The 21,099-nt window shown below is 42.9% G+C and overlaps 3 protein-coding genes across 5 annotated transcripts; 1 reads left to right on the top strand and 2 right to left on the bottom strand.

Annotated features, from left to right (window-relative positions):
* The first annotated feature begins 99 nt into the window (after positions 1 to 99).
* On the top strand, positions 100 to 1,575 carry hsbp1l1 (heat shock factor binding protein 1 like 1). The gene is made up of 4 exons (XM_014142324.2): positions 100 to 318; positions 599 to 734; positions 823 to 889; positions 1,213 to 1,575. The coding sequence occupies exons 2-4, from the start codon at positions 690 to 692 to the stop codon at positions 1,305 to 1,307; spliced, it is 207 nt and encodes a 68-aa protein (XP_013997799.1). The 5' UTR covers positions 100 to 318; positions 599 to 689; the 3' UTR covers positions 1,308 to 1,575.
* Positions 1,508 to 20,915, bottom strand: LOC106570226 (thioredoxin-like protein 4A). Of its 2 annotated transcripts, none has more exons than XM_045694746.1 (4): positions 20,805 to 20,915; positions 3,109 to 3,287; positions 2,895 to 2,998; positions 1,508 to 2,188 (listed from the first exon to the last, which is right to left on the bottom strand). In XM_045694746.1, the coding sequence occupies exons 2-4, from the start codon at positions 3,259 to 3,261 to the stop codon at positions 2,017 to 2,019; spliced, it is 429 nt and encodes a 142-aa protein (XP_045550702.1). In that variant the 5' UTR covers positions 3,262 to 3,287; positions 20,805 to 20,915; the 3' UTR covers positions 1,508 to 2,016. The 2 variants fall into 2 exon arrangements, with proteins under 2 accessions (XP_045550702.1, XP_013997798.1); XM_014142323.2 differs by lacking the exon at positions 20,805 to 20,915 and adding an exon at positions 3,820 to 3,929 and having other exon boundaries at positions 3,109 to 3,288.
* On the bottom strand, positions 16,272 to 20,948 carry LOC106570228 (thioredoxin-like protein 4A). 2 transcript variants are annotated; one of them, XM_014142325.2, is made up of 4 exons: positions 20,805 to 20,948; positions 20,369 to 20,547; positions 18,107 to 18,210; positions 16,272 to 16,692 (listed from the first exon to the last, which is right to left on the bottom strand). In XM_014142325.2, exons 2-4 carry the CDS (start codon positions 20,519 to 20,521, stop codon positions 16,521 to 16,523), a joined length of 429 nt encoding a protein of 142 aa, XP_013997800.1. In that variant the 5' UTR covers positions 20,522 to 20,547; positions 20,805 to 20,948; the 3' UTR covers positions 16,272 to 16,520. The 2 variants fall into 2 exon arrangements, with proteins under 2 accessions (XP_013997800.1, XP_013997801.1); XM_014142326.2 differs by having other exon boundaries at positions 20,369 to 20,528; positions 20,805 to 20,924.
* Between the last annotated feature and the right edge of the window lie 151 nt (positions 20,949 to 21,099).

Raw genomic sequence — 21,099 nt, 5'->3', positions numbered from 1 at the left:
GGATGATTGCAGTGAGTCCGGATTACGACATTTTGCCGAGGTTACATAATCGTGATGACTGTAATCTGTTTGTCACAAAACAACGTTCTAAATGGATGGTCTCTTACGTAAAGAAATGGCATGGAGAGTCCCAAAGGATCTGAAATACCCATTGAGCTCAGTTCAACACAGAAAGGTGCATCATGGGTTAACTGGGTGTCATGAGGGAAACGCCTACAGCTCAAAGCTAGAACATCTCGGGAAAAGTCAGAAAATTCAGCAACAGAAACTAATTGATGTTTTAAACGATACAAACAGTAGCAAGCATGTCGTGAAACAGTAAGTTCAGCCTACGGTTTTGTAGTCCATTCTCATAAAACTTAGTTTCAGTTTGACAATCATTATGTGCTATTTAACTACGCCTATTAGGACTACACAATGTCTTATTAAAGTTGCTGAATTATACATGTCTTTCGTCTAAAAATATCGGATTGATCTGATTGTTAGCCTACTTAAGGATTTATGAAAAATGTACACACTATAGTTTTTATGGAGGCTACACACACCCTTTAGTAAAGTTCTCCGAAAGTATTGTTTCACACCCACTTGTGCATTTCAGTTGAAACTGTTGCCAAGAACGACCCGCAGCGACAGGGACGCACAACTTCAAAGGCAAATCCCATTGATTTTGAAACGACAGTTAAATCAGGATGACGGAATCCAACTCAAAAGCCGCAAAAGAATTAACAGAAATTGTACGTTTATTTTCTGTATAGCGTTTTTCTTACGCCGATGGTAACGTTGGTATCTGAGAAATAATCCTTTGTGTTGTGTCTCCCACAGATGGAAGCGACTATGCAGAATCTTCACAGTAAATTTCAATGCATGTCTGACCAGATTGTTTCAAAAAATATCCTTTATCACACCCTACTACTAGCAACCGTCTTATTGAATGACTAGCTGCTATTGAAGAACGGCATTTAATAGCTACCAGGTGAGATTATAGTAAACAGAAATCATACATATTCAAGCAAGACCGAATCTCAAAATTGCAGCTATTTTTTTTAAATCAGATTTAAAAAAAGGCTTTATATGAAAATCCTAATCTAGTGGATTTGAGAATAAAATATGAATTTCATTTATTTTCTCTATAAAGAAATGTTTCATGTACAACCTAGACACAGTGTATAATAATAACTACATATATTGCAAGACTGCCCTTAACCAACCCACTGGATGACATGGGGACTCGAATTGATGACCTGGAGAAGAATGTTGCTGACCTCATGACCCAGGCTGGTATGGATGAGCAGCAGACTTCTAAGTGACCAAGCCATCGGATTAACACATATCAGATCAGCTAACTTCACTTGATTTCTGAGGTTCCACTAAAGACAGATGTGGCATGACAAAATCCACACATAGGTGGGTTATTACGGATCTATTGTTATGTAACAGCCTATTGCATTTGCTTTCTCATTTAACGGGATGTAATCTGTGGGGGATTTTACCATGTAAACACAATACATCGTTTTTTCTATAATACAACAAAATGTTTATTCAACTGTTCATAAACAATACGATGGGGTTGAATAATTCCAAGTCTTTCCTCTATCTTCCTGTCATCACAGCACTACCCATAGCATTTCAGGAGAAACAAGTCACATATACGTACAGATTAAACATATGGGCCAATTTTCCAGACCCAGATTAAGCCTAGTCCTACACTAAAAACACACTTTCAATGGAGATTCCTTATTGAGAAAGAAGCTAGTCCTCCACTTAATAATCAATCTGGGTCCAAGAATACAGGCTGTGAAGTGATAACTAAATGGCAATATAAAATATAACATAACATTTAAATCAAAGAGACCAAATTATGGTTTTTATAACTGCTGTTGAAAAAAGATAACTTGGCTATAACATAAAATAGAGCAGGCCACCTCGATCTGAGCCTTTTTGATGTCCAGCTGTCTAGAAAGTCTCATAATGAAAGGACATATTTGCTCCCATTGGGCTTCACAAGGGAAGAACCAATCAGTATCTGTATTTTGTGGAGTAGTCCTTAGGAGATACGACCAGACCTCGTCCTTTTCTCGCCCCTCGGTAAACGGTCTCAACAATGTCAATCATCTCCTGCTTGTCCTCCATGGTCCAGTTGATCTTGTTGTTGTTACCAGTCCCCAGATCTATCATTATGTGCTTGTTCCTGGAAGAGTACAGAAGGAATATTTCAGTTTTCACAAAAAGAGGGCAGCAAAGATGGGAGCAGGCTGTCCACTGAAGCAGCTTGGAGCTGTTGTATTAAAGACATGATCAGGAACCTGGGCGACTAGTATTTTTTAAACCTCCCGATTTGGGCTGGATGTGTCAATGTGTAGCTCATACATGCATTAGATTTTTACATTTTAGTCATTTAGCAGACACTCTCATCCAGAGCGACTTACAGTAGTGAGTGGATACGTTTTTGTACTTTTTCCATACTGTATAACCTAGGAGCAGAATTCCTGTTTTTACCTCAATTAGCTACGGAATCCCTAGTTTGAAAGCAACGTTGTGCTGCGCCATTTCCCCTACATTTTACCCCACGTGGGTCTGCCCCCTAGCAATTTGAGTTCTAGCCAATGAGCTTCAGTCCCTCGTCATTTGAGTGACAGCTAGCAAGATGCACACAGCAGAGCAATGACAGTGCACATACGCGACGTACTAATGGAACAAGGAAATCCCAGCCAGCCAAACCCTCCTCCCTAACCCGGACGACGCTGGGCCAATTGGCGCCGTCTCATTGGTCTCCCGGTCACGGCCAGCAGGGTCTGTGTTTACTAAACCCATTTTTGGAACCTGGTAAATGTTCGCATCAAAACTAGAGATTGGTTTGAAATGGAGGTGCAACGTGATGACAACGTGAAACTCACCTGAAGAAGAACATGACGGTGCACGGATCATACAACTCGTACATCTTGTTGAAGTCCGGCACCGCTGTGATGTCCACCAAATAGATGACTGCGAAGTTTTTCACCTGTAGGAAGGATAGTGATGTTTCTACAGTAAAAATAGCAACGTTCAATTAAATGTCTTCACAAATGTGAAATCCAAACATCAACAATGGTACAGTAAAATACACATTACCTTTTCAGCTACGCTGTACAACACCTCGTCCATTTTCATACATGTCGGGTCCCAATCGTGGCCAAACCTAATAACCAGGACTCTGTCCTCCTCGGATAGAATGGCTTGGTCGACCTGCCAGCCGTTGTGGAGATGGGGTAGCATGTACGACATCTTGATGCTGCAGTGTTAACACGTATCCTGGGAGAGTAATGTTGGGAAGTAGCACGTTTGCCTAGCTAGCTAACGTTATAGCGAAATACTTTATCTGGGCTGGATCTTGTCAAAAATGTTTACTAACGTAAGCTACATATACTGTGTACAACGTTGTTCTCAACAAAGAGTAACAAATGCCGCTAACAGAATACCACTTTCTTTACGATATTGATAATTGGAAGCCTCGCTAGCTAGAAACATGGCTTAACTAGCTAGCAAACGTTAACTAGCATGCCTGGCTTGGGATTTGCTAGAAAGTCAGTTACATTTTTTATTTAACTAGGCAAGTCAGTAAATAACACATTCTTATTTACAATGACGGCTTAAGCCGGCCAAACCCGGACGACGCTGGGCCAATAGTGCGCCGCCTATGGGACTCCCAATCACAGCCGGTTGTGATACATCCTGGATGAATGGACTCATATATATATATATATATATATATGTGCAAACACCATGCTCTCTCTCTATATATATATATATATATATATATATATATATGTTTTAAACGCTTACCGTACGAAATTATATTAAGCGCCAAAGCCTTAACTAAACCAAACTGTTAGTAGCTACAGTCTGAATAGACCCAAGCTATCTTTGATCCATTGTGTGTGAAAAGATGAACGAAAAAAAAAAAACACTTCTGTTGTTTACGCTTGTGCATTACATCACTAAAAAGCGACAAAACGAACAGACGGTGCATAACATACCGCTAGCTGGCTAAACAGATACAAATAAGTATGCATCAGTCTTTTTTTTAACTTTTTTTTTTTTTACAATAGCGCACTTTGGTTAGAGACCACCTAACTCACAGATAATTCTCTTAAATATAAGTTACAGCAGTGAATATTCATAAGAAATAAAAAAGTATTCTGCACAATTCAGCAACAACGCATTAGTAGGCTCAAACCAAGTCTAAATAAATGTTTTGCTTCGCAAGGACTGAACCCAAATAAAACCCAACAGGTATAGTACATACGAAAACTGACACTCAAGTGACACAGGAAGAAGTAGAAAAAAGAACAGAAATAAACAAATTCATAGAGAGAAATTAGCATATTAAAATAAAGTTAAAAACACCAGGGGAGGTTGTTTTTTCCCCAAAAATAATATTTTACAAAGAGACTCGACAAAAACAAATTAAGAAACAAAACGCAACATAACAAGGGTGAGGAAAGCAAAGGTGAATGTTAGTATTTCTTCAGGATATGTACCTTTTCTAGTTTAGTCATATTTATCTTTGCCTGTCAAAACGTTATTAAATTATTGCATCTGAGCTCCTAGTGTGCGGCTCTCCTTTTTCAATTATTTATTTTAGCTACCTTAGAAGTGTTTACTTTGGAGCCTGACTAACATCTATTGAGTAGCAGTGTCCCATACATTGAATGCCCAAATAAATTGGAGGCATCTACAAATCAAGTGCTGAAGCCACATTATCCAAAAGAAAGGCTACATCTAATCGTTTTTCCTAAAATTAAATGTTAATGATTCACATTATTCGATTCACCACGATTGAACTGGATCCCAACTAATATAATAGCGAAGTGAATCATTCGTTAAAACAAGAATCGTTTAACTTTTTTGAAGGATTCATGATTCATTTAATGAAATTTGTATGCGTTATTCGCAAGTATCGGTGGAACGTTTTTTGGGACATGACGAAAACATTAATACATGCTATCAATCGCTAAACAAACTAGAGGGTACAATATATGTTTTGAATTGGCTACCTAGTTAGTCTATTCTCTATCATATTGTATAAACTAGGCTTACCTGCTACTGCAATGTCCGACTGTCTCTCTCTCCTTGAGCAACGGTCCACTCGTCTCGCACACACGCAGGTGATGCTTGCAAACACTTTAAGTGTCATACCGATCCTGGATGATATGCTGATTATTTGATAAAAATAAATAACTGTCTCAACAGAAATTATCATTGGAAAAGGCACAATGCTCGCTCACCATTTAACATTCTTAGTTTTATTAAGCAAGTTTAAAAACGTTTATTTTTTACATTTTAGTCATTTAGCAGACGCTCTTATCCAGAGCGACTAACAGTAGCGAGTGTACTTTTTGTACTGACCCCTCGTGGGAATCGAACCCACAACCCTGGCATTGCACACACCATGCTGGCGTTGCAAACACCATGCTCTACCAACTGAGCCACAGGGAAGGCAATTGACGTTTCGGCCTTCAGAATAATCATAGCGGGAATGGATTTGGGGAAGACAATTAGGGAGAAAACTCTTCAACTGGTGGTACTGAGAGACGGCGTGGTAGACCATACACGTTGGTACTCAGGGTGTGGGGTACTATGGTAAATGTCTCCACCTAGTGATGAAATACAGAATTAGAACCAGTAAAAAGCAATTGGAAAACTGGGAATGATTTTTTCAACTAGAGTAGGTGTAATTGATATACAACCATTACTATATAATATATGTTGGGTATTGAAAAAATAAACAGTGCTATGCAAAACTAGAGATAGCAACAAATATAAAAAGATTAGGCAAATAGTTTAGTTAGTGCACTAGTAAGCTCCCTCCGTGTGTGGCACTGGACCAACAAACGGATGGGGCCCTTCACAAAAGCATACTATAGTCCTTCTCTAGGTTAAAACCTCTGGGAACTAAAATATCTAAGGAATGGATCCAGAACGTCTCTCTGGGCCTTTGTCAACATCGCCACAGTGTTTGTTTTTGCTGAATTGTTAAATTCCAAAATAAAATAACTCACAAAGCAAGTGTCCTGCTCTTTGAAATGGAGGGCCACTGGGCTGTTGGGGTCAGCACATCGAATGGCCGACACTTCGATTGCTCGCACGGGCAACGAATCACATAGATCACATTGCGAGAATTGAAATTGATGGTACTTTTGATTTTTATGTCTCGACCCAATCTGGGGTCCGAGAAACTTTTATACGTTTGGTGTACTGGTATTGCGTACAATTGCCACATGTAGTTGCCAGGGGGAATAACGAGGAGGCTGGTATTGTTTGCGCTTTGGCTGACGTCGGATCGGCCAACTTTGTCTTTAATGTTTTTAGCTCTATGGTAAGCGGCCGCAGGAGGTTGTTGAAATGAATTACCTAGAGCTGAATTTGAGCGTAAAATATGCCAATGTTTTGTGATGCCTAGTAGTTCTGGACTTTATAGAGTGTAGGTAGTGACCAGTTGGATGGAATGTCTATCTCTTGGGCTTGTGGGCTTACTCAGTAGTTGTGCTCTAGGAACATCAGTTCTGAGTGTGGAGGAAATTGTTTCTGTCAGTGTTCTTTCTGAATAGATCAGATGAGAGGAAGGTACCCGTTTTGGTGATGCATACATCCAGGAAGTCTAGTCCTCCCTCATCAAGTTCCATAGTGAAGCACAGGTGTCCTTTAATGGAATTATTCTGAAGAAGACTGAATCTTTTAAACTGGCTTAATAAAACGACAAATTTTTAAGAGAGAGTTGCGCCTTTTCCTTTCCAATGACTTCTAACATTTTTAGGTTGCACCTCGACACTATGATTGAGCACCCTCCATTACTTTTCCAAGTCTGGAAAATAAAGATTTTCATGAGCGTATGAACCCTGTAAATACTATTCATGTAACATTTCATTTAGAGCTTAATTGAGGAGTGCAACAATTAGGGCTGGCACAATTACCGTATAACTGTGTAACCAACTGTTATGAATAAAGACCGTCAATATAATCAAATCATTGTAACCGTAAACCATTTTTTTTTTTGTGGAACTAACAGCTGATTTAAGACGGGACAGCAGGGCAGTCGTGTGGCAATTCGACTGGTAAACTCTTGGGTACCCTCGCAATGGCTACTTGGTTTTGTGACGCAATAATTTCTATTGTAGTGTAGAATGTTCATTTAAATTATGTTAACTGATGTGCCTCATGGAATGGAATGTCTTTTTTGTAATTGTAGAAAAGGCCCATGGAGTTGGTGGAATAATCCTTTAATTCATTGCCACTTACTCAGCTGGGCCAGTGGGGCTTTTATTAGGTGAGGTGGAAATGTCCGACAGATCTCAACTCCATAAAAGGAGGAAATCGCCATCGCCTGATCGCGCTGCTTTCTCTTCCTTAACTCCGTCTAATCCAGAAGTTCGGTGCGTCCATGAATCCACCGAATCTGTTACCTTTCATCTGAACTATCTGTTGCGATGGGGAGAGTAGGCCATCAGTTATTGTTTAGAGTTATTACCGGGAGTGCGGCTTGGAGCGCACGCTTCAAACATATTGTGTAATGTGAATGGTCAATGATCAGGCCCTACGGATCATAATAGGCCAATTATGCAATTGATATGGTTAATATGTAATGAAATTACATGTACACATGAAGACACTTGAAAGGGTGAAATAAGGAAGTCATTGTTTGTTGAACTGATCGACTCTGATATCCAACTAATGGCGATTATAGATTGAATAACCGATCATTGTTTGTATTATTCTTTCATGATTTATGATAAATAGTTAAGAGCCTAAATTACTCACGGATGATTCCTATTGACTTCTTCATGAACTGGATTGTTGAATTCCCTAAATTCTAAGTTAATAATGAATGATTATGATTTGATCTTTGTGATTATGAATTTGATTGGATACATGTTATTCTGTTTCCTTTGTTATGCAGCACAGACTACTCAGTAAATATACCACTTTATGGTTAAAGGAATTCCTGCCTCAGTCTCATCCATTCCTCTGTCACCTGACCCGTGACCACCTGTTCACCCTCACTGTCAGTCATCGTACCTGTCCAGCTTCCCACACAGATTCCACTAATCTTTCAATGGTCCTTCGAGCCGGATGATGACGGAACCAAAGACGGGTGAAAAGGAAATGAAGGGGGAGAAGGAGGAATTGTCTCCACTGGAAGGAAGGAGAAAGGAAGAGAGCGCAGCTGAGGGAAAGGTCTTGGAACAAAGAAAAGATCCAGGAGCTAAGCCTAAAGTAACAAAGGCTTCATCCTCAACCACCAGCAGCACCAGGAGAATCTTAAGGATTATGTGGTCGAGTTTCCCACATCAAAGGGCAAGCCCACCAGAGCTCAAAGTGGTGATGGATCAACTGTACGTTTCAGCCATCAACCATCCCCTCTGAGCCAAGGACCAGAAACGGCTTTGGGACGGGAAAGTGGTCTACAGGAAGAACCTATGGAGGAGGTAACTCCCACCGCACAGGGCGACCAGCTTCCTGAGGCAGGCTTCGCTTACCCCTTAACTGAAGGGAAATCTTCGAGGCACTCTAGATGGAGTGAGAGTTCGACCAGTGGATACCCCTTTGGAAGTGGCCATGGCAGCCGCCATTCACTTGCCCTCAGCGATTCACAGACCGCTGTCCTACAAGAGGATGAAACTATTAGCGTTGGCGGAAATTGCACATCAGATTGAGGAGGAACGACAGGCTCACGAACGATGTCACCTATTGGATGTGCAGGTCCGTAGAGCTCTACAGGAGAGGGAATTCTTTGCCAAGGACCTGGCACAGCAGCGACAGCACCGTCAAGTAAGAAGGGAATTGGAGGAGGCACGGATGGTCTCATCCTTCCTGGAGAGGAACGAACAGGGAGTTGACCTGACCAACCCTCCAGATGGACCTGACCCGTCTGCCTTTCTTTCCCAATCTGCCCCTCTGGTACAGCATGGCACACAGTCCCCGGAGGCTCCGAGGTCAACAGCCAACACGGAGCCTGGGGGACAGGCCACTCCGCCAATGCCCTCTATGCCAGTGACAGAAGTTAGCATTCCTCCATCTAGACAAAGCATCACTCCTTCACCTTTCCGCCAATTACCAACCACGGCAAATCGTTCCTCTCGTCCAGGGCCTGGGCCAGGAACAGCAGGTGGGAGGGCTCTCACCCAATTCCGGCTGCCACCAATGGAGGGTCTGGGACGAGAGGGGACAGGCCCAATGAGGCCACAGTGGGCTCATCAGAAGTCCCGGGTTTATCCTTCACGCAACCAGAAGAGGGAGCCAACATTATGAAACTGCTAGTAGCCTCAGCCTATGTAATTCCCAGACCCAAACTGCCATACTTTGAGAGTGGAAAGGAGAGTGAATTTGTCCTTTTGGAAATGGCATTGGAGAGCCTACTGGGTATTCACCATCATCTATCAGAACGCCACAAGTACCAAGTACTAATGGATCACTTGCGGTTTCCCAGTGCATACAAGCTGGCCCAATCCTTTATGCACTCCACAACACCATACACTGCCGCTCTCCAGGCCCTGAAACGAGATATGGTGAGCCACGCCAGCTAGTCCTGAATAAACTAAACAACATCCTGAACACGTCTCCAATTAAAATGGGAGACCATGCTGCCTTCCAAGAGTTCTCCCTGCCTGTCCAATCCCTGACCTCGATGCTCCAATCCGTTGAAGGAGAAGACGGGAACGAGCTGAAATGTGGCTTCCACGTGGACAGGCTTCTTAGCAAGCTTCCAGCATCGCTCAGACAGTTTCATTGAACATTGTTTGAACAAAGGCATCCTGAAAGAGGGCTCGAGAAGCACCTATGCTCTCAGAGACCTGGCCGCATGGTTGCAGGTGAAGGCGAGGGCGAAGAGCATCGCTCACCAGGCCACAATTTCAGACATAGCCTACGGGGGAAGGAAGGAGTTTGAACGCCAGGAGGGACAGAAAAGGCCAAATCCCACTACTATGTACTTAAATAGTGAAGCCGGGGAGGAACTCGGGAAGAAGACCCCTCAAGAGCAAGAACATCAAATTCCAGCCTTACTGCCCATATTGCAATAGTAAGGGGCACTTCCTTGGCTCATGCCCCAGGGTAAAAAAGCTCACTCAACCTCAAATGAAGGCATGGATCACTTCAGGCGAGCGACGCTACAAGTGTGCCCGTAGCCATAAGGCGGAGACCTGCACATTGAGGAAACCCTGCAATCGCTGTACGGAAATCCATCTCACAGTGTTGCATGATGTAATTCCCCAAGCACAGAAAGAGCAGAGTATGCTCATGGTAGGAGCTGCAAAGGAGCTCTACCTTGACCAGCAGAACCGGTCTCCAAGGGTCATGTTGAAGGGGGTCAAGGTCACTCTGCAAAGTGAAGGGAGAAGTATTGATACATTCACCATTCTAGATGATGGGTCTGAACGAACAATCATTCTCCCGGCGGCCACCCGTCAGCTTAACCTGGAGGGGACCCCCGAGACCCTTAATCTCAGAACGGTGCGACATGATGTTATCCAAATGAAAGGCTCTGCTGTGACCTTCAGCATTTCACCTTCAGGAAACAGGGACGTGGCTTATACCATCACCAATGCCTTCACGGCAGATTGCCTGAATCTCGCAGAGCACTCCTGCCCGGTAAGTGCTCTACAGAAACAATATCCTCATCTCCGAGGATTACCTCTTCCTAGCCTGGCCAGAGTAGCGCCACTTATCCTGATTGGGTCGGACCACCTACATCTCGTCACCCCGACTGAGCCTATACGAGCTGGACCAGAAGGCGGGCCCGTTGCTGCCCATACATCCTTGGGTTGGGCTGTGCAAGGTCCAGCCCATTTACTTCTCTCCACCTAAGCTGTACAGTCACAGCAAGTCCTCTTCACCCGAAGCAATCTAGCTCCATACCCCTGTCCAGCCACTGACCTCCTTCGGAATGTTGAGATGCTCTGGAAGATGGACACCATCTCCAACCGGAAGCTACAGGAGGTCACCCGCTCTAAACAAGACTCCTATGCATTATACCTCCTGGAGAAGCGCACCACGACCACTGAAATGGATGGCGTTCAGAGGTACGCGACCCCACTGCTACGGGTGCCCAACCATCCTCTGGCAACCACGACATGGGCTGTACTCCCACTATTGCTGGAACGGAGCGACGCCTGGTGAAGAATCCTGAGCTTGCTGAAGTTCATAACCGAGAGATTCATAACCTTGTGAAGGCAGGCTATGTCACCAAAGTGACAGCTCATGAAGAGGGAAACGCACTCAGCGAATCCTGGTATCTCCCTCACCATGTTATCCAGCAACACAGTGGGAAGTACAGACTTGTCTTCAACTGTTCATTCCAAGCAGCTGGTCAAAGCCTGAATGACTGTCTACTCCCCGGACCAAATTTAGGTCCTTCCTTGCTCGGTGTCCTTCTCCGGTTCCATCAGCACTCTACAGCCATCAGTGGAGATATTAAAGCCATGTTTCATCAGATTCGTCTGCTGCCTTCCGACACCACACTGCTCCGATTCATATGGCGAGATATGGAACGAGACGCAGAGCCCACAATCTATGAATGTTAAGTACTCCCATTTGGCACCACCTGCAGTCCTTGCTGTGCCATATACGCTCTGCAGAGACACGCACGGGAGCACCCAGACAGTGACCCAGAAGTATGGGATTCAGTAGAAAATGCCTTCTGTGGATAACTGCTTACAGAGAGTCCCATCCACGGCTGAAGCGAAAGCACTCCTTGATAAAGTATGGAATCTCCTGTCCAAAGGAGGATTTGAGGTCCGACAGTGTGCGAGTAACAGAGCGGAGGTTATCCAGCACCTCCCGCCACAAGCCAGGTCCAGTAGCAGTGAACTACGGCTATCACAGTCTGGTGCTAACCCACAAGAGCCCACTCTAGGACTGAGATGGAGCTGCATACCGGATACCCTGGTGTACAAGCACCGCTCCGCCCGTGAGTACCGAACCCCCCACTCTGCGCACCATCTATCGGACCCTGGCCAGTCAATACGATCCCCTTGGGTATATTCTGCCATACACAACCCGGGCCAAAGTCTTAGTCCAGGACCTGTGGCAGACCAAGAGGGACTGTGATGAACCGATCCACCCGGCTGACCTAGTGGAACGATGGATCTGTTGGGAAACAGAGTTATCGGAGCTTTCTATGCGTCCATGAACCAACTAAAGCTCATGAGTTAAGGAAGTCCGCCCAATGCTACAGCATCTCTACGGAACCAACAACAGCTCTCCATGACCTGACACAATTCCAAACCCTGCCGGATCTGATCACCGCCACAAACCAGACCTCAGATGGGGTGACTTCCATACCCACCTCCCTCGCGGCAGAGACACTACTCCTCCAGCATGCACAAGCAGTTAGCTTCCCTGAGGAGCTAAAAGCTCTGAAAGCCGGTAGGGAGGTGGCTAAGGACAGCCATCTTCTCTCTCGTGCCCCAGAATATGATCAAATCCTTGGAGTGATCAGAGTCGGAGGGAGGCTGCGCCAAGCAGAAGTTTTGGATCCCGATGCTATCCACCCAATTATCCTTGACTCCAGACACCCTATTACCAGCCTCCTCATCAAGAGTTATGATGAGAGGCTTCTCCACCCAGGGCCAGAGAGAGTCTTTGGGGAGATGAGGCGGAAGTACTGGATACTTGGAAGACGAGGAGCCATAAGTAAGCACCAATACGCCTGTGTGGAATGTCAGATGGCGGGCCAGAGCCACTGTGCCCAAAATGGCAGATTTACCCCCTGCTCGCTTGCGCCTCCTCAAACCACCCTTCTGGTCAACAGGAGTCGATTGCTTTGGCCCCTTGACGATCAAGCTAGGTCGTTGAGTGGAAAAGCGCTGGGGCATTCTATTCAAGTGTTTGACAACTAGATGTGTCCACCTGGACCTACTGGAGAGTTTGGATACTGAAGCCTTCCTCATGGCCCTACGGCGGTTTATCTCCCGACGGGGGAAACCCTACGAGATCCTGGCTGACAGAGACACAAACTTCAAGGCAGGAGAAGCCAGGTTGGAGGAAGCCTTCCAAGCCATGGAACCTAGCCTCCAGGATCAGCTGATGGACCAACAAATCTCATTCAAATTTAACCCTCCAGGAGCTCCTCATTTTGGAGGAACATGGGAGCGAGAGATCAAATCTGTAAAGATGGCCTTACGAGTCGTCCTGGGGGACCAAACTGTCACTGAAACTGTCTTGCGGACCGTCCTGATAGAGGTGGAAGGGATAATGAACTCCAAACCCTTGGGATATCTCTCTGCAGACATCGCTGACCCCTATCCGGTTACATCGAATATGCTCGATGGGACGCCGAGATGCGTCACTTCCTCAAGCCATGTATGCTGATACCAACCTCATTGGCGACACAGCCAGATCTTGGATGGCCATTTCTGGGCCCGATTCATTTGGGATTACCTACCAAGTCTACAGCGCGGAGAGAAATGGCCAGCCTGGAAACTGGCCAAGTCGTAATGATGGTGGACCCTCAGCTGCCTCACTAAGATCATGCCTGGGACCGATGGTCGTGTTAGATCAGTGGAGATCCAGGTAAAGAACCGGACATATATCCGGCCATTTGCCCGACAAATTCCTCTCCCTGAGATGACAGAGGACGGGGAGCAATGAGCCTTTTTTGAGGAGTGTGGAATTTAACAAATGTCCAGGGTGGCTGTAGAAAAGGCCCATGGAGTTGGTGGAATAATCCTTTAATTCATTGCCACTTACTCTGCTGGGCCAGGAGCGCTTTAATTAGGTCAGGTGGAAATGTCCGCCAGATCTCAACTCCATAAAAGGAGGAAATCGCCATCGCCTGATCGCGCTGCTTTCTCTTCCTTAACTCCGTCTAATCCAGAAGTTCTGTATGTCCATGAATCCACCGAATCTGTTACATTTCATCTGAACTTTCATCTGAACTATCTGTTGCGATGGGGAGAGTAGCCCACAGTTGTTGTTTAGAGTTATTACCGCGGAGCGCGGCTTGGAGCGCACGCTTCAAACATATTGTGTAATGTGAATGGTCAATGATCACGGACCTACGGATCATAATAGGCCAATTATGCAATTGATATGGTTAATATGTCATGAAATTACATGTACACATGAAGACACTTGAAAGGGTGAAATAAGAAAGTCATTGTTTGTTGAACTGATCGACTCTGATATCCAACTAATGGCGATTATAGATTGAATAACCGATCATTGTTTGTATTATTCTTTCATGAGTTATGATAAATAGTTACGAGCCTAAATTACTCACAGATGATTCCTATTGACTTCATGAACTGGATTGTTGAATCCCCTAAATTATGTTAATGAATGATTATGATTTGATCTTTGTGATTATGAATTTGATTGGATACATGTTATTCGGTTTCCTTTGTTATGCAGCAGACTAACCATAAAGTGGTATATTTACTGAGTAAAGGAATTCCTGCCTCAGTCTCATCCATTCCTCTGTCACCTGACCCATGACCACCTGTTCACCCTCACTGTCAGTCATCCTACCTGTCCAGCTACCCACACAGATTCCACTAATCTTTCAGTAATGTCAGTTGAGTTGAAATAACAAATCAGATGGATACACTTCCTGCTTTTACTTCCTGCAATGTCTGCTAGTCCAACCATTATGCCATCACTAGCTACGTTTCAATGAATTTTTCCAGTGATTTGTCGACATTTTAAAAGTTAGCATAGAAAATAGATACAATTGCCTCCTGCGGTGAGTTTCCATTGAACTCTCTGGGGGCGATAAAAACAGCTGGACTCAATGACATCACAGCTAAAAATAAAAAAGTTGTCGCAAAAACCTAAGTGTCAAATAAAAATGAAGTGATTGAAGTATTTCCTTTACCCTTTTAGGCAAATTCTGCATTAATAAATTAGCGACAGCCTGTATGCCCTCCCTCCCACCTACAGTATCTGTATGCCCTCCCACCTACAGTATCTGTCATGTCTCCGGTATCCAGTGAAAGCCAGAATGGATAGAATGCAAGAATCGATTGATGGGCCCATTTGCCATAATTATCATGTGCCATCAAATCGCCACGGTGAAATCTGCACTCCTGTAGATCTGAAATAAGTGGTTGGTGAAAATTGCATCCACTCAAGCGGTGAAGCAATTCAGGCATTCTTGAACTGCAAATAAACATTTTTATTTTGAAAAAAAGTAACTTCACAAGCAGTAGGAATTTAGAATGGACATGGCGGCACCCCACCCTACGGGAGTTAAATCATTGGCTCTGATTCAATACAATTCAATTTTATTTATGCCTAAAGTAATTTTTTTAAACTTCCATCTGGTTATTTAGCTCACAGTCACCCTGTTTACATAGGCTATGGATTTCGTACAGAAAGTGTTTGCAAATGCAACTGGGGCCATAACATTAAGTGCCTCGCGTACCTTCAACATTATCCAGCAATCATTTATTCTAAAAAACAGCGTTTCCATCATTTGTTACAATACGGAAAGTGCGACAGAAGAATCCACCTGTCGAACGGATGTCGATCTTTCGAAAATGCATCCTTTATCTGCTGTTTACGTAACAATTTTTGTTTTGCAACATTGCTTTGGTTGAATAAACCTGAGTCAATGGGAACCTGCCTATAGACATGAATGCGGACGGCAGTTCTATTCATTATATTTTATAGGCAGCACATGCAGTCAGGAGCGGCGGGGAGGAGAAAATGTACATCAATATATTGTTTTGTTATTCAAACGAGTATTACAGTGACCGTGGTCATTTGGCTGGCCAATTACCATCATCCAAAATACCATGACTGTCACAGGCCTAGCAACAATAGGAAGCCTATCATCTCACAGCCAAGAGGCTATATTATTGAAAATACAGCTACTGTAATAACGCAGCACAATCATTTCACATTTGCCAAAACGCAAATTGCGGAAAACACTGTTCTAAAAGCAAACCTGATTCAAGCGGTTTATGACAAATGAAAATCCCTGTTATAAATTTAGAAAGAGGGGAAATATGAAGATGCAACAACTAGGATAAGGGTTGCTAATATGACTAGGATTGTGCTTTTAGTTTGGGGACAACGAAATAAAGTTAATATGAAAACCAAAATAACAGGAGAGAAATGCTGGTTTCAATGAGTAAGCCTTTATAAAATAATTCCAATGATTCTATGGTCGGATTTCTGGCATGGCTACTTTGGAGCAAGGTAAGACATGCCTCAATATCAGGTAAAACATCCAGTTTTCCAAAGGGGTGGCAGGTGATGCCCTGTCTTGAAAAGAAAAACACATTCAATGGAGATTTTTCATTGATAATTATTTTTAATAAAGGACTAGCCTTATTCTAGGAAACTGGCCTATGAAGTGATATCAAATATGAACATGACATTTATTAAATCAGAGAACTAAATGGTGGTTTTCATAACTGCTGTTGAAAAAATATGACATGGCTGTAACATTATTTTTTTTTAAAGAAAAGAAAGTCTCATAATGAAAGGACATATTTGCTCCCATTGGGCTTCACACAAAGCAATGGAAAGGGAAGAACCAATCAGTATCTGTATTTTGTGGAGTAGTCCTTAGGAGATACGACCAGACCTCGTCCTTTTCTCGCCCCTCGGTAAACGGTCTCAACAATGTCAATCATCTCCTGCTTGTCCTCCATGGTCCAGTTGATCTTGTTGTTGTTACCAGTCCCCAGATCTATCATTATGTGCTTGTTCCTGGAACAGTGCAGAGGAAAAGGAATATGTTTCACAGAGTCATGCAGGACTAAAAGAGGGGAGTGCTCAGTCAACTGAAGTAGCATGGGGCAGTTGTTGAGCATCCCTTAGCCCTGATTTAGACAACTTTATTAATCATTTCATTTATTAATAAGCCGGGTCTAAGGGCAATCCATAGCAACAGCTTGCAAGATTTCGCCCGACCCGTTGCTGTACCGGTTTAGCAGCATGTGTCCCGTGTTGGATGGTATTCATAATTGGTAGATGGTTTTGATGGAAACGTCATTGTTTGTATTGCCAAGCAGTGCCCAAGAAAGTATTATATCCAATTGTTTGACGCTACCACCACCCACTCAAATCTAGCTGCAATATACATTGATGTTATTTTGTTGACCAGTGCGTGGCAGCACTGTGCCCATTTTGTGTGGCTACTGCATGTGAACCACAGGAAGTGCATGTCTGTTTACTTGTCTAAAGGTGAAAGCATGCCATCCGTGTGCAGTCACACATGGAACAGTGAGCCAGATATTTCACCAGATGTATAAATGTGAAGCATCTGGTTGGCATTTCCATTCACTACCAAATACGGTAATGAGAGGAAGCACTGTGACCAGCAATAGGAGAAGATGGAATGAGATGGATTTTGGCAGACATTCTGCAAATTATTTAATTGATGAAACATTTGAGCTCAAAACAGTTTTTGGTTCCCAAAACTAGAATCTGTTATAAACAGAGTGGACTACGTTTTGTAGACTTCACCAATTGTCAAAGTTGAAAAAAAAATGGTGTTGTTTAGAAGGAGTGCAAGGGCAAATTGAGTTATTGCACACGCGCACTTCAGGGTAGGTGTTCCCTACCGGAAATATGCAAATACACGTTAGAACGTGCCAATAGGATCTCGCTAGCTGGTGCTTGGCTCTGCCCCTCCCCCCTCTTCTGCCCACTATGACTCATTTGTTCCCCATTGGAAATGGCAGGCTGTGGTCTATCTTGGGTTAGTTAAAAAAAATACTTGGCACAGTTGTGGAATGCTTCTGAAAAGAGATTGGATATAATACTTTCTTGGGCACTGCTTGACGATGCAAACAATGAGCTTCCATCAGAAATGTCTACTGATTAAAAATACCGTCCAACACAGGACACATGCTGCTAAAACAAATACAGTCATTGGCCGAATACTAATCTCACATGCTTCTCCTATGTTACGCCATAAGGCGGAACACGTTACTGTACTGTTAAACTGTACCTCCTGTATACATGACGGCAAGCATCCCTGTTTTCACAGCTAGCCTATATGGCATGAGAGCCTGTATATGCTACACCCATTTTTGTTGAACATTTGCAACAATTTAGCAAGTCAAAAATAGATTGGTTTGCAGGGCTAGGTCAGACAGGACGACAACGTGAAACTCACCTGAAGAAGAACATGACTGTGCACGGATCATACAACTCGTACATCTTGTTGAAGTCCGGCACCTCTGTGATGTCCACCAAATAGATGACTGCAAAGTTCTTCACCTGTAGGATGGGATAGTGATGTTTGTACTGTAAAAATCACAACGTTCAATGAAATGTCTCCACAAATAGGGCTGTGGCGGTCACGAAATTGTCAGCTGGTGATTGTCAAGCAAATACCTGTCGGTCTCACGGTAATTTACCATTAAATAACAAACATTTAGCATCTCCCGGTTTCCACAAGCAACTGATGCAGACCTTTGGAACATCTACAATTTAAAACGTCTAATACATCTGTGTAATATAGCCTACACCTTCACAATAAATCCATAATTTATTTTAGACAGGTCTGAAGAAACATGATATGAAGAAAATGTAGTCTATTTCAGAAGAACAGAATAGCATACTGAGTTGTCCTTATGTTAGGTCCTGATCTGGCTATGTCAAATGGCTGTGGGCTACACTAGTTCATTTAACAGACAAGATTTGCTTATAATACCGTGCCATTATTTTATAGTATGAAGAATACAACTGAACATAGCTGAATAAAATAGAAAGGATATTTTCGGCAAATGATTTGAGGGAGTGCCACAAGCAGCTATTCTGTGTTGAGCGGTTAACAAAATAGGTACTCCTATATGCTTAATTTAGTTAATGTAACTTTAGTTGTTCTACAAATTTTGGGCTATATGTTTTGATTTTTAATACATTGTAAGGCTGCATGATGCGACTAATGATTTGAAAAAAGTAACTTGAAAGGCATGAGCTCTGCTTTTTTTTGCGCAGTCTCATTCACCTCATTCACAATTTGACAAGCACTTGATAATGCCTCAAATTTCAAACGTACCCCTCACTCATGACTCTCCATCACATGATTGGGTATTTCTCACAGGCTATAAGTGATGACAGTAACAGTAACACATCAGTTACACAACTGTGCGCGTCCTTATCCAGTTCTGAAGTGCATATTGAAAATATTGGAAGAAATGTCCACATTTAGTTTGTCAGCCAACAAGATGAGTAGGTCTAACAAACAGCAAAAGCACTAGCCTATGTCAGTCTACTATCCCCCATAGTACAAATGTTGACCTATTCTGTGCGAGAAGTAAATATTCCAAACATAGTCTGGGACAGTTGTGGGATGCGATAGATCCCAAATTAATACAACCACTAGCATCAAAAAATATTTTTTACGCAAATGTGGCTGATGCAACAGATCAGAACGTTTAGCTTAAAATGTTCAGAAACTAATAGGCTATTTCTTCACATTATAAGCTCAGCAATGCACACACGGCAGTAGGCTATAAGCGCAAATGTTCCATTAGCGGGAAAACATCAAAAGTGACCGCAAACGTGATTATGCATGTAATGCTTTTATTATAAAGGTGCATTTCTATGGTGAAAATGATTTTCCCCAAACTTGAAACTCACACGGTGCTTATTTATGCCAGTTAGGCTCTACACCCCTTGTAAAGCAGGTTCATGTGCTTAATTTTAAGAAGTTACTTACCCACTTTAATTGTGATTACAAACCTTATCAAAACATATAGCCCTATGGGCTAGGCTACATGAGATGTGCGACCAAATCGAAAAAGTGGCCCCAAAAAAAGTCATTTTGTTGCCTTACGCTGTGCATCATTCACAAGTGATAGGCTAATACTGTCACACACCATTCTTGATTTAGTCTTGTCTTTACATATACTAAATAATGTGTGAAATTTGTTTTGATTTAGAATGGACCATTATCATGCACCTGTCTCGAAAACATCTATTGTGAATGGAGGACGCTTTTCCTGTGGTTCATTTTCATGCCAGCCAGGTAGGCTATAGTAATGTGCTTAATATTAGGAAAGTTGAGAAATATATAGTAGACCTAGCCTATAGAAAGCTCTTTTTAAGAGGCCATCAGCCGTTTTCTCGTGCAATTGCATAGCCTATAGAAATGTTGTGCATTATGTGCTCTCATTACTTGTTTGATTAGATTTTCAATTACATTGTCAGAGTGATTAGAGGGACAAGAGTACTGAATACCAAGCAGTTAGCAAGTTCGGAAGGCTACTAATGACCATCAGCTGCATCAGATCTTGGAGAAGCCTAATTACCGTGACTAAATGGTCACGTGATATTTGATTGCCGGTGTCGCGATAATACGGTCACGTAACAGCCCTATTCACATTATGAAATACAAACAGCAACAATGGTATAATAACATACATCTTACCTTTTCAGCTATACTGTACAATACTTCGTCCATTTTCATACATGTCGGGTCCCAATCGTGTCCAAACCTAATAACCAGGGCTCTGTCCTCCTCGGATAGAATGGCTTGGTCGACCTGCCAGCCGTTGTGGAGATGGGGTAGCATGTACGACATCTTGATGCTGCAATGTCAACACGTATCTTGGGAAATTACAGTAAGATTAAATGTTGGAAGTCACGTTTGTTTATGACTTGTTACAACTGTTCTTCTGAGCCAAATGTTGTTACTCTCTCGGAACAGCAGAAACCCCGTTTCTTTAGATATAAATTAGAAGCCCAGCTACTAGCTAGCTAGCTAGCATGGCTGGTTCGGACATTTACAGAAAGTCAAAGTTGAAAGACATTAATATTAAAGCATAGAAAATATAAAATGTGCTTAGGTTTCAAAACACACTTACCGTATGAAATTCTCAAAAGCCAAAGCCTTAAACTGAAACAAACGGGTAGCCTGGGTCTGTGGTGAAAAGACGAAGACCAGGAAAACGTCGTCTGTTTACGGTCACTGTCACTTATAAAGCGACAATAAAAACGGACGGCGCATACCAATCGCGTCAATATGTCTGCCACTGGCTCAATGCACTGGCTACACAGAAACATAATTATGATCTTTATAGATAGACATACACGCAATAGCTTTCTTTTACAATAGCCCACTTTGGTTAGACAAGCTTTCTCAGACAGACACCCATTAAT

Source organism: Salmo salar, chromosome ssa14 (genome assembly GCF_905237065.1).
Source record: "Salmo salar chromosome ssa14, Ssal_v3.1, whole genome shotgun sequence".
NCBI lineage: Eukaryota > Metazoa > Chordata > Actinopteri > Salmoniformes > Salmonidae > Salmo > Salmo salar.
This window is presented reverse-complemented; position numbering and strand designations above follow the sequence as displayed.